At 35.5% G+C, this 11,290-nt stretch overlaps 3 protein-coding genes across 3 annotated transcripts; all 3 read left to right on the top strand.

Annotated features, from left to right (window-relative positions):
• The first annotated feature begins 1,177 nt into the window (after window positions 1-1,177).
• LOC117632372 lies at window positions 1,178-2,410 on the top strand. The gene is made up of 4 exons (XM_034365830.1): window positions 1,178-1,561; window positions 1,662-1,744; window positions 1,873-2,072; window positions 2,181-2,410. The coding sequence occupies exons 1-4, from the start codon at window positions 1,320-1,322 to the stop codon at window positions 2,301-2,303; spliced, it is 648 nt and encodes a 215-aa protein (XP_034221721.1). The 5' UTR covers window positions 1,178-1,319; the 3' UTR covers window positions 2,304-2,410.
• Window positions 2,411-4,050: 1,640 nt separating this feature from the next.
• LOC117632257 lies at window positions 4,051-5,391 on the top strand. The gene is made up of 4 exons (XM_034365695.1): window positions 4,051-4,420; window positions 4,519-4,601; window positions 4,762-4,961; window positions 5,079-5,391. The coding sequence occupies exons 1-4, from the start codon at window positions 4,149-4,151 to the stop codon at window positions 5,199-5,201; spliced, it is 678 nt and encodes a 225-aa protein (XP_034221586.1). The 5' UTR covers window positions 4,051-4,148; the 3' UTR covers window positions 5,202-5,391.
• Window positions 5,392-7,391: 2,000 nt separating this feature from the next.
• On the top strand, window positions 7,392-8,747 carry LOC117632194. The gene is made up of 5 exons (XM_034365619.1): window positions 7,392-7,745; window positions 7,848-7,919; window positions 8,051-8,133; window positions 8,214-8,416; window positions 8,512-8,747. The coding sequence occupies exons 1-5, from the start codon at window positions 7,540-7,542 to the stop codon at window positions 8,599-8,601; spliced, it is 654 nt and encodes a 217-aa protein (XP_034221510.1). The 5' UTR covers window positions 7,392-7,539; the 3' UTR covers window positions 8,602-8,747.
• Window positions 8,748-11,290: the final 2,543 nt, after the last annotated feature.

Raw genomic sequence — 11,290 nt, 5'->3', positions numbered from 1 at the left:
ATATACTTTCCAAAAGTTAGTGCATGGCATCGGATTACGACAACTCTGCAAGCAATCAAGTTGGAGCATGCAAAATCAGGGGGAGCATTCAAGAGTCCTCTAACATAGGACATATGCACGTTGTACTCTTTTTCCTTCGCATAGATTTTCCCACTGGGTTTTTTTTTCAAGCAAGGTTTGAATGAAGCAACCAATCTAGGGACATGTGGTCTCCAAGGGGGAGTGTTGTAAAAGTATTGGTGTGGAGCCCACTACTATTCATTACTGTTCATTACTATTCATTACTGTTCATTTGGCGGCTTTGATAGGGTTTGTCTGTCACGGGTGAATAGTGATCTACTATTCATTACTGTTCATTTGGCGGCTTTGATAGAGTTTGTCTGTCACGAATAGTGATGAATAGTGATGAATAGTGATTTTCTCAGCCTATAAATAAGAAGAGAAACGGAAAGAAAGAAAGAAGAAGAAAAAAAAAGAAAAGAGAGAAGAGAAAGCAGAGAGAAATTTTCCTAGAGAGAAAATTCAGTGAGCCACATATGTTGTAAACACTAAAGTTGTAGCCATATCATTTTATTTAGTGAAAAAGTTACTGCTGCTGCTCTCCGAGGACGTAGGCATAGCCGAACCTCGTTAAATGCTGTGTCTCATCTACTTTACGTACAGCTCAAAATACTGCACATATTTCAGGGTATTTTATAACAGTGTTGAATATTAGGGCTATATATAAAACGTGTTTTTTTTTTTTTTTAATTTAACAAGTTGGAAACGTTGGTTTACCAATGTTTTGTCCTTGAGTAAAAGCAAGTTGTTTCAACATGACTTTCCAAAAGCTATCAATTCATGATGAATTATTCATCGCTGTCAGCCTCTAGCTGGACTTGGAATTGGATTGGATTAATTATGCTTCAAGCCAAGCATTAATTTGTAATTAATTCCTGTAAGGTCTTCAACATCACTCGAACCTATGACGAAGGAAATATTATTTATATCAGAGATTATTAATATATAATTTCCCACGTGGCTTTAAACAAAATACTGTCAAAGAAAAACTCCTAGTTGACCATGGAGAACAAGTCATCTGTTTCGTACTTTCCTATTGTCATGCATATGCAATTATCCATTGCACCAAATCCATTAAGAAAATGCTTACGATTACAATATTCATATTGAACCCTTTCATGGAACGTGCTTCCTTGACTAATCTTCACATTGAACCCAGATAGTCTATAAATATACTACTATCAAAGCAAAAACTCTCATTAACAAAATTCAAAATTTTATTTTTGGACAGTTAATTGGAGGTCGATCAAGAAGAACCCATGTCAACAATCACATCGGTTGATCTTTGCCGGTCGAGTAGCCGCCTTTTCGTCAAGCATCCTGGAGTGTTTCAGCATTTCTCATCAGCAACATTGAAATTCCAACAAGGTTTCAGAACCAACCATGAATTTTTGTCTCTCACAATAGGGCAGAGGAATGTTTTTAGCAGGCAGCCATGTAGGAATAAGATTATGTGCAATAGTTCTCCATTACCTGGAGCTTCAGGCCCTTCACACTCCTGGTAATTAGCAATCAGATCAGACCTTTCAATGCTCTATAATCTATATAAATGAATATTCATTTATACTCTTTTTTAACTTTTTGCAAATTATTATAAACAGGAAAGGATGGATGATAGGGATAGTATTATCAGTAATTATACCCTTTTGGAGGAACAAATGGGCGCCCTTGCTAGCATTGAAAAGTGAGTAATATTCTAGTTTACCCTATTGGAAGAGGTTCTGGGTTCGAATCGTAGTTGTGTTGTTGCATATCTTGAATGTATTTTCGTTTTTCTCATCAGAAAAATTGAATTGGGTTTTGATTGTGCAGAGGAGGTGGACATGATTGTAGACACAGTTGAGGCAGTGGTGGAGGTGGTAGAGCAGGTAGCTGAGAAAGTGGAGGAAGTGGCAGATGATATAGGTGATCATCTTCCTGATGGAAAGCTTAAGGATGCACTTGAAGCAGTTGAAAGTATAGCCAAAGAAGCAGCCAAAGATGCTCACCTTGCAGACCAGCTAATTGACAAGGTACTTCAATTATTATATGTAAAACATGAAAATGAAATCAGATAATTTTTTCTTCAGCACACTAGAAGGTGGATAAAAATTAATTAGTGTTTTGTCTCAAAAATACAGGCAGAAGAAGTGGAAGATCGGGTAGAAGACTTCTTTGAGTCAGCCGTGGATCAAGCAGGGAATGTGATCACCAAAGACGTTGGTGATGAACAAAATGTACAAGTAGAAAAGAAAATCCAGTGATATATATATGAGATTTTCCAATCAGAGATGAACAGGATACCTATAATTCTGTCATCTCTAACTGCTTCTGTAAAATTGTATTCATTAATATTTATTCTTTTCTAATAGATTATCAAGTTCTATTGGTGAAATAATTACTGCATCTTATCGGCAATTGGTGTTATTAATGCATCATATAAACAAATTATGAACTTAAGAGCGACCTTATTTTGCACCACCAAAGAAAGGATGAGGAAATAGAGTTTGGGAGTGGTTACATTCAATTTCTCTCCTTTTATATCATTATTTATTAATCTCTCCTTATTCTCTTTGAGGAAATAGTATATATGAATCATGATCACGTGATATAACTCGTTCACATGTTATAATAATATAAGTGGATATTTATTAATGGGAAATCTTAACTCTGTCATCTACTCATATTACAACAAGCACACAAATTATACCATATGAACATAATAATAAAAAATACGAATTACGCACACAGATATTTCTCATTTTGTCAATTCTTTCTTCTTATCCCTTGGTTTCAACTTACTTAGACTTACCCTCATATATGCATATGAAAATTTTCACCCTAAGAATTCAAAGGTTCCTGTTTTATCATTGACAATATTGACACTCCAATGAAATCAAATTATTCCTAGATTATTGTAATATGTATTCCCATCCTCCCTCTTCAACACCACCCCCTCTTCTCTCTCTCTCTCTCTCTCTCTCTCTCTCTCTCTCTCTCTCAACTGAACTCCCAACATGTATTAATTAAAGAAAGTGGATCAATTAAACAATTGGTGTGCAACAAGTGAACATTATCATTACACCTTTTGTTTTAATGTCATATTAAACAATTGGTCTAATATTCTAACATATATATAGTTGGCCAGAAAACGTGTTTCTTTTGTTTGTTGTTTTGTCCTTGCGTAATATCAAATTGTTTCTACCGGCCCTTCCAAGGCTTCATCCCTATCAGTGTCTAGCTGGCCTTGGTATATTGTATTGGATTAAAGGATCAACCCAAAGATTATTTGTAATTAATTAACATAATAGGGTTGGTAAAGCTCGTAGGGCATGTGCCACCGCTCCTTTTTCAAAGAAACAATAATAATATGTTTGTTATTTTAACATATCTCTATACCTTAAAGCATCTCTATCCCAACACTTGTGCCAAGGTGAATAGAGGAAGAGTGTGAAAAGGATCATCCCCGAATATTCTCCTCGGAGGAAATTTGCACAAACAGCAGTATATGCTTACCTTCCTTTCAATTTCATACAAACATATAGTCACACACCTCTAGATATTTCATATTGCATGTGGAAGTTATAAGTTATGAGATAAATTAGTTGTAAGAATAATCTGCTGTGAAGTAAAGAAATGACCAGTTTTTTTTCCGTTGTAGATCCGTGAAGGGGATTTTCAAGAATCAGATGAGCTACTTCTTAAAAATTGTTGTCATTGGCTAGCTAACTGTGATAAAACATTTAGCTGATGTTTTCAACTCAACCAAACGGATTTGAAGCTCAAATCTTCAATAACAATTAAGCGCGTTGGCTTGAAATGAAAAGGAAAAAAGAAAACTCGTAGTTGACCATGGGGATTGTACATAGAACAAGTCATCTGCTCATGCATATCCAAATGCACATACCAAATACATTAAGAAAATGTGGACAATTTCTTCATACTTTCCAAGACTATATTCTTCACATTTGAACCCAGTAGGCTATATATACCACCACCAAAACAGCAAAACCTCAGCAAAGCATCCATCATTTTTGAAAAAATTTGGAGATTGATATAAGGCACTTTTGGAAGTTCTGTCAATTGGAGGATTTGATCAAGAATAACGAATGTCAGCAATCGTATCATCGATTCATCTTAGCCGATGGACGAGCAGTCCTCGCCTTTTTGCTAAGCATCCTGGACCTGGAGCAGTTCAACATTTTTCATCATCGTCAACATGGAAATGCCAACAAGGTTTCAGAACCAACCATGCATTGTTGTCTCTCACAATAGGACAGAGGAGAACTCTTAGCAGCCAACCATGTAGGAATAAGATTGTGTGCAATAGTTCTCCATCACCTGAAGTTCAAAGTCCTTCTGGAGCCCCTTCACACTCTTTGTAATTAGCAATCAGACCTTCATGAATTCATTTGATCTTCTTCCCTTTTTCTTCAAGTAGTATAATAAAAACTGTAAATTATTTAATCATGTAAACAGGAGAAGCTGGATGATTGGGATGGTATTCTCAGTAATTATACCCTTTTGGAGGCACAAATGGGGGCCCTTGCTACAATTGAAAAGTAAGTTTTCAAATTTACTCTTGTTAAAGTGGAGGAGGTCCCAAGTTCAAATCTCATGCACAAGACTTGTTTGTGTCATTGAATCTGAAAATTACCTTTCATGACTATATTTATGACTTCTTTCTCATCAGAAAAATCGAATTTCGTTTCAATTGTGTAGAGGAGGTGGACATGATTGTAGACAATGTTGAAGCAGTGGTGGAGGTGGTAGAACAGGTAGCTGAGAAAGTGGAGGAAGTGGCGGATGAAATAGGTGATCGTCTTCCTGATGGAAAGCTCAAGGTTGCAGCTGATTTAGTTGAAAGTTTAGCCAGAGAAGCAGCCAAAGATGCTCATCTTGCAGACCAGCTGATTGAGAAGGTTATTTAAAGTTTATATAACATATAAAACTTAGATAATTAATTTTCTCCACACACACATATGAAATTAGTTCAATTTCATCAGGAGCTAATTATGTTTTCTGTAAAAAAAATGCAGGCAGAAGAAGTGGAAGATCGGGTGGAAAACTTTTTTGAGTCAGCCATGGATAAAGCAGGAGACTTGACCAAAGTTGTTGCTGATGAACCAAATATTGTACCAGTAGAGAAGAAATTTCAGTGATATATATTTGATGTTCAAATCAGAGATGAACTAACTTATCATTCTGTTATATCTAACTGTAAAAAAAACAACAACAAAATGAATTCAATTTTTTACAAAACAGATACGAAATCTGAACTGGTGTTTACAAATTACAGTTAGATATAACAGAATGTATTCATTATTTGTTATTAGACCAACTTAAACTTGATGTTGGTATTGTTTGACTTTCATTCCTATCACAAATCACAAAAAAAACTTAGATGACAAAAATTATATAAAAAAAGGAAACAAAGACAAAGCTTCTGGATCCTGCATTTTTTAAATTTATACAAGTAATATTTGAGAAGGGGGTTTTCTCTCACGCATAATGTCAAGGTGGCATAGAAATACGAATCTCAGACCATTAATCTAAAAGTCAAGACCCTTTTTTATTGAGCTAAACCCTTGCCGGCCAGCTTCTAGATCGTTCATTTAAATGTGAGCACCGCCTTTACTAGCACTACTTTATCATTTCCCACACGACACATGACTTACCCAATCCATTTTTGACCAATTAAAATAATATAAATATAGTGTACTTCTTTCTTTTTCATTTTTTGGACTGAAAATACAGTGGACCTAAATATTACGGACCTGGGGCCTTATATATTCAATTTTCTGATCTATGGGTCCCTATCCATAGTTTTCTCTGTCTCGCTGTAAATCATTTGGGGACATTTGCAAATCATCTCTCTATATCTTGTGGAAGACACTATGGGATATGATTATGATTTATCCCTGCACGACATAAACGATGTAAAAAAGATAATGAAATTCGATGATTGCAGTTGGAGATCAATTATGGCGACAGAGACCTTACAATTTTTTTTAAAATTTTAAAATTTTCTATTAGTTATAGTTATCCCCAAAAATAAAAAAAATAACACAGTGGTTATCCCATTGCCATTATTTTATTTTATTAAATATTTTTTTAGTTGTTTTACACTTCTGGCCAAAAATAATGTGCCTTCAGTCACCACTAATTTGTAAGTCAAAGTTTTTTTTCATTAGACTAGCTCTATTGGCCTTGAGGGTATCTTATAATTCACGAAGATTTTCTAGAGTATCTTATCATTCACAGAAGATTTTCTTGTCTAGTAAAAGATGATTTGTACTAACATGTGTTTTCTATGTTTTTTTTTTCTTGTTTTTGTGAGTGGTAATTTTCCCGCTTTCCTTTTGTTCGCTTACATTCCATTTTATTTTATTTTAATACTTTTTACTATTAACAAAAAAAGGAGTGTAAGTGGAAAAAAAAAAAGGAGTGGGAAAATGAACTCTTTTTTTATTTGTTTGTTTTATTTTTCTATGTTAATGATTAGAACATGTGTTTTCCTGTTGGTCGATAAAGGCAATTAAATTTTGAGAGATTCACTATTATACCCATATAGGAGCCTAAATTATAAAAAAAAAATCTATACGAAATGGACTTTAGAAACACACCCAAAGCCCATTTACAACATAACAAAAAGGCTTTTAACTTCTTTTAAATTACTAAACTACCATTGATTTCTTAAAACAAAACCAACCCCAAAACCTCATTAAAAAATTCAAAACACTCAATAGGGCATCAAAGTAATTTAATAATCAAAATTAAATTCAATAGAGTTAGCTGTCATTTTTTGGATTTTGTTTATAGAAATTAAATGGTGTAGAATTTATCTATATTATTAGTGTTAAGAATTGATATATGACTAAACAGTCCCCTTCTATTGAAAGATCCCTCAAATAAAATTATTTGAGGGACGCCCTTTAAGGTACCCTACAATTTTTTTCCCAATGATCCAAACCATCTATTTTTTAGGTCTTCATTCATATATCATCCTTACAAAAAATTAGACAAATCGGAAACCGTTTTGACATCCAATTGTGTCTTACAAAATCAATGAACACGGTGCTTTAAGAAAATGCTAAAATTTCAATAACTTAATTGAGTGGTTAAATGATATCGGATTCAAGTGATTTTTTGTAGAGATGATCTTTGAATGAGTATCTACAAAATAAATGGTTTGATTAGTGAAATACAATCCGAAATGGAGCCTACAAGAGGTGTCACTCAAATAAACTTATTTGAGAGACCCCTCAATAGAAGCTCTCTGTATGACTAAATATCTCTTAAATTTTCCATCCTCATTTATTTAGCTACCTGCACATGCGTCCAATTCACAGTATAGTGCCACTTCCTAGTCTTAGTAGGGGCCTGGCATCAAATAAGCAAAGCCCTTTGAAAAAAAAAACCCCCATTTTCATTTCTATTTTCTTTTCTCAGTTCTGTTTTTGGCCTTGAAGTTGTAGAAATTGCTTCCCATTTGATCTAATGGCAACCATCAATGGCTTCCACCCTCCCATGTCCACCCTCCATAGCCAAAAAACAAAGCTCCAAGTCCCCCATGCCACTTTGCATAGCCTGCCTTTGACTTCTGATCAGCAGCATCCCATGTTGGCTTATCAAAGATCATCATTCACCAAATTCCCATATGATCATCAATTGATTAGAGCTCATCACAGACTGCTAATTACCAAGTAAGCTTCACTAATACACCATTAATTCAGTATGATCTTTATATGCATCAATCCTTCAGTTGAAAGTTATCTAAATTGTCCCAAAAATTGGTTGGAGTGAAGGGTGACTCAGGCATCAGAAAAATCTCCACCAGAAACTCAAAGTCCTGCAGATAAATCTCCATTATCTACTTGGTGAGGTTAATTAATTATTTTTTGTTTGTTTTGTTTTTGTGTTTAGTCTGTTAATTGTTAGTGGCAGGCAACAGAAATCATCAGCAGCTCTTTGATCATCAGTTTACTATGATTTTTGCCTTTCTGTGCAGGAAAAACTGGATTGTGGGATTAATGCTGTCAATAATAATACCTTCTTTGAGACACAAATGGGGACCCTTGCTGGCCCTTAAAAGTACACTTTCAAGTTCTTAATAATTGTTATGATTAAAATTATTCTCTAAAGTTATTAATTCCTAAGTATGATTAAATCAGGCAAGGTGGACATGGCAGTAGACACAGTGGAATCTGTGACAGAGGTGGTGGAAGAGTTGGCTGAGGAAGTAGAGAAGGTGGCTGAGCAGGTAGAAGACAAGCTTCCTGAGGATGCTAAGCTCAGAGAAGCTGTGGAGTCCGTTGAACATCTAGCTGAAGATGCAGTCAAAAAGGCTGAGCTAGCCAAGGATGTCATCCACAAGGTGAATTAGTAACTCCATAATTAACTTTACAAATTGTAATTAATTAATTAATTAAATTTGGATTCTTTTTTCCTTTTCATATATTTTAATTGCAGGTAGAGGAAGTGGAGGAAGAGGTTGAGAAGGCACTAACTAATGGGTCAGATGTTGATTCTGTAAAAGGGGAGGGTGAGAAGAAGTCTTGACAACACTTTACCACTATATTGATTGATCAACTTCCACTCACCTTAGCAATAACTTGTCAATTTCTCTGTAGATCACTCATCAAATAATTTGCAATAAATTGTATTTTTTTTAATGCAATGCCAAAATTGCCAATTGCTTTGAATAATTTCTTTTGCACCAAAAAGTGAGGAACCTTTTTATATGTGATTTGGCATATTTAGGGTCCGTTTGATAATCGTTTCGATTTTTATTTTTAGTTTTCATTTTTTGTGATAGAGGAAAAAGAAGGAGAATGAAAATGAGAATGAGAGTGAAGATAGAATTGAGGAATATGAGAAGGGAGGATGGGAGAAATGAGTAACAAAAGTGAAAACAAAAATTTATTTAAAATTGTTTTCACTTTTGTTACTCATCCCTCCATCCTCCCCTCCTCTCTCATCCTCTCTCTCTCAATCTCATAGTCACTCCTATTTTCACTTTCATTTTCCTCTATACTCTAGCACAAAAAATGAAAACTAAAAACTAAAATTGAAAGAATATTCTACTTTTACCACATTTGTATATCACATTCTCATACCACCTTATGTGACAGCTGAGGTGGACATTCACATCAATTAAAATTATTTAACAATTTTCTTTTCTTTCATGCTTTATTCTAATATTTATTTTTCTAATTTTCTTAATTAAAATATACTTTGTTGATTTAATTAATGTGATATATGATATGTACATGCCACATCATGTGATATAGAAATATATAATTAAAATGTAATAAGTGTAGCATTACTCATAAAAATATTCGCACGCATAAAATGAAAGGGATATTTTATTGTAAGGCCATCCCCAACGGAGGCCTTAAATTGAGCTCTACCTCCTTGGGGCTCCTAAGAGCATTTCCACCAGTTGCCCCTTGCCATGGCAAGATTAGCCCTAGGGCAGCCACTATTCACGTGAATAGTGGCTGCCCTAGTCCCCTCCAGCAAAATGTGTTTCCAGCAGTTAGGGGCTTGCCATGGCAATTACTATTCATTTTTTTGTTTTTTTTCACAATTTTGTTTACTTAAATAATTAATTTGGATAATATTTTCGGATAAGATTTTTGGGTTCCTACGTGTCAATACTATTCATATCGGATAAGATTTTCAGTTTCAAATTTCAGATAAATTTCAAATTTCAGATACATTTCAAAATTCAAATTTCATATAAATTCAAAATGTCAAATTTCAGATACATTTCGGAATTCAAATTTTAGATAAATTTGAAATTTGAAATTTCATTTGAATTTCAAATTTCAGATAAGATTTTCACCCTCTAAGATTGCGCCACGTGTCATATCTATCTGTGTACATTTTTCTATAAAATCAGAGGTTCAGCCCATACCTCCCACACCAGTTCTTCTCTACATTTCCATTTCTCAAATTTTAGATTTCATTCTCCATTCTCAATGGCAGACATGGAAGAGATTTTGGAGAGGCAAGAGAGAGAAACTAGAGAAAGAATGCGTAGACGAGCTGCAAGCAAAAGGGCGCAGAGAGAACTAGATGAGCAACTTGGCATAGCAGTTGCTTTGCTGGAGGAAGAAAACCAGGGTCGCCGTGGTTCACGAGAATGCCGTCGCCCAAATGTGGACAGACATAGACATTCCCGGGGTAAGAATCTTATGGAAGATTATTTTATCCCACAATCTCTGTACTCTGATGTTCATTTTCGAGGGAGATATAGAATGCAACCTCATTTGTTCAAAAAAAATCATGCATGATATTTGCAATTATGATGAATATTTTGTTCAAAAGAGAAATTGTGTTGGAAATTTGGGACTTCTTCCAGAGCAGAAGTTCACAGCTGTGATACGAATGTTGGCGTATGGGTCATCTGCTGATCAGGTGGATGAGATTGCTCGGATGGGGAAGTCCACCGTTTTGGAGAGCTTGGTGCGATTTTGTGATGCAGTGGAAACTCTGTACACCAGAGACTACCTCCGCAGACCTACGCCAAGGGCCCTGCAAAGGCTTCTCCAAAAAGCTGAGTCTCGAGGATTCCCTGGCATGATTGGTAGCATTGACTGCATGCACTGGCAATGGAAAAATTGTCCAACTGCTTGGCAAGGGGACTACGGAAATAGAAAAGGGCAGAAAAGTATCATCCTGGAAGCAGTTGTTGGTTTTGATACATGGGTTTGGCACGCCTTCTTCGGAGTTGCCGGATCTCAAAACGATTTGAATGTCCTAGGTCAATCCCCGGTGTTCAATGATGTTTTGAGAGGTGAAGCCCCAAATATCACATATGAAATTAACAATACCATCTACCAGACCGGGTATTATCTTGCTGATGGCATATACCCGAGGTGGACAACATTTGTGAAAACAATTCCACATCCCCGATCCCATAAGCAAAAATTTTTGCTCGCTATCAAGAGGGGTACAGAAAAGATGTTGAGAGGTGCTTTGGTATCCTTCAAGCTCGGTGGGCTATTATCAGGGGCGCGGCACGTCTATTTGACGAGGAGGTGCTTAGGAGTATAATGATGACTTGTATCATCCTCCATAACATGATTGTGGAAGATGAATATGATTACGATGTTGATGACGTGTATGAACCAAATCCCATGGACACGGCCCTAACACGAATTTATGAAAAACCAGTGGGGCCAAATGGAGAAGAAGTGCAGCATGAACCGTTGGTTAGAGACGGTAGTTTCATGCCCCGTAT

The sequence above is a fragment of the Prunus dulcis genome, chromosome 6 (genome assembly GCF_902201215.1).
Source record: "Prunus dulcis chromosome 6, ALMONDv2, whole genome shotgun sequence".
NCBI lineage: Eukaryota > Viridiplantae > Streptophyta > Magnoliopsida > Rosales > Rosaceae > Prunus > Prunus dulcis.
Note: the sequence above shows the minus strand (reverse complement) of the source record. Positions and strands in the feature narration are given on the sequence as shown.

Excerpts from the sequence above, each read along its gene's own strand:
- LOC117632257 (XM_034365695.1), top strand. The coding sequence starts at position 4,149 with ATGTCAGCAATCGTATCATCGATTCATCTTAGCCGATGGACGAGCAGT. Across the intron at positions 4,602-4,761 it reads GCCCTTGCTACAATTGAAAA|AGGAGGTGGACATGATTGTA; the intron begins GTAAGTTTTCAA and ends TCAATTGTGTAG. Across the intron at positions 4,962-5,078 it reads CAGACCAGCTGATTGAGAAG|GCAGAAGAAGTGGAAGATCG; the intron begins GTTATTTAAAGT and ends AAAAAAATGCAG.
- LOC117632194 (XM_034365619.1), top strand. The coding sequence starts at position 7,540 with ATGGCAACCATCAATGGCTTCCACCCTCCCATGTCCACCCTCCATAGC. Across the intron at positions 8,134-8,213 it reads ACCCTTGCTGGCCCTTAAAA|GCAAGGTGGACATGGCAGTA; the intron begins GTACACTTTCAA and ends TGATTAAATCAG. Across the intron at positions 8,417-8,511 it reads CCAAGGATGTCATCCACAAG|GTAGAGGAAGTGGAGGAAGA; the intron begins GTGAATTAGTAA and ends TTTTAATTGCAG.
- LOC117632372 (XM_034365830.1), top strand. The coding sequence starts at position 1,320 with ATGTCAACAATCACATCGGTTGATCTTTGCCGGTCGAGTAGCCGCCTT. Across the intron at positions 1,745-1,872 it reads GCCCTTGCTAGCATTGAAAA|AGGAGGTGGACATGATTGTA; the intron begins GTGAGTAATATT and ends TTGATTGTGCAG. Across the intron at positions 2,073-2,180 it reads CAGACCAGCTAATTGACAAG|GCAGAAGAAGTGGAAGATCG; the intron begins GTACTTCAATTA and ends TCAAAAATACAG.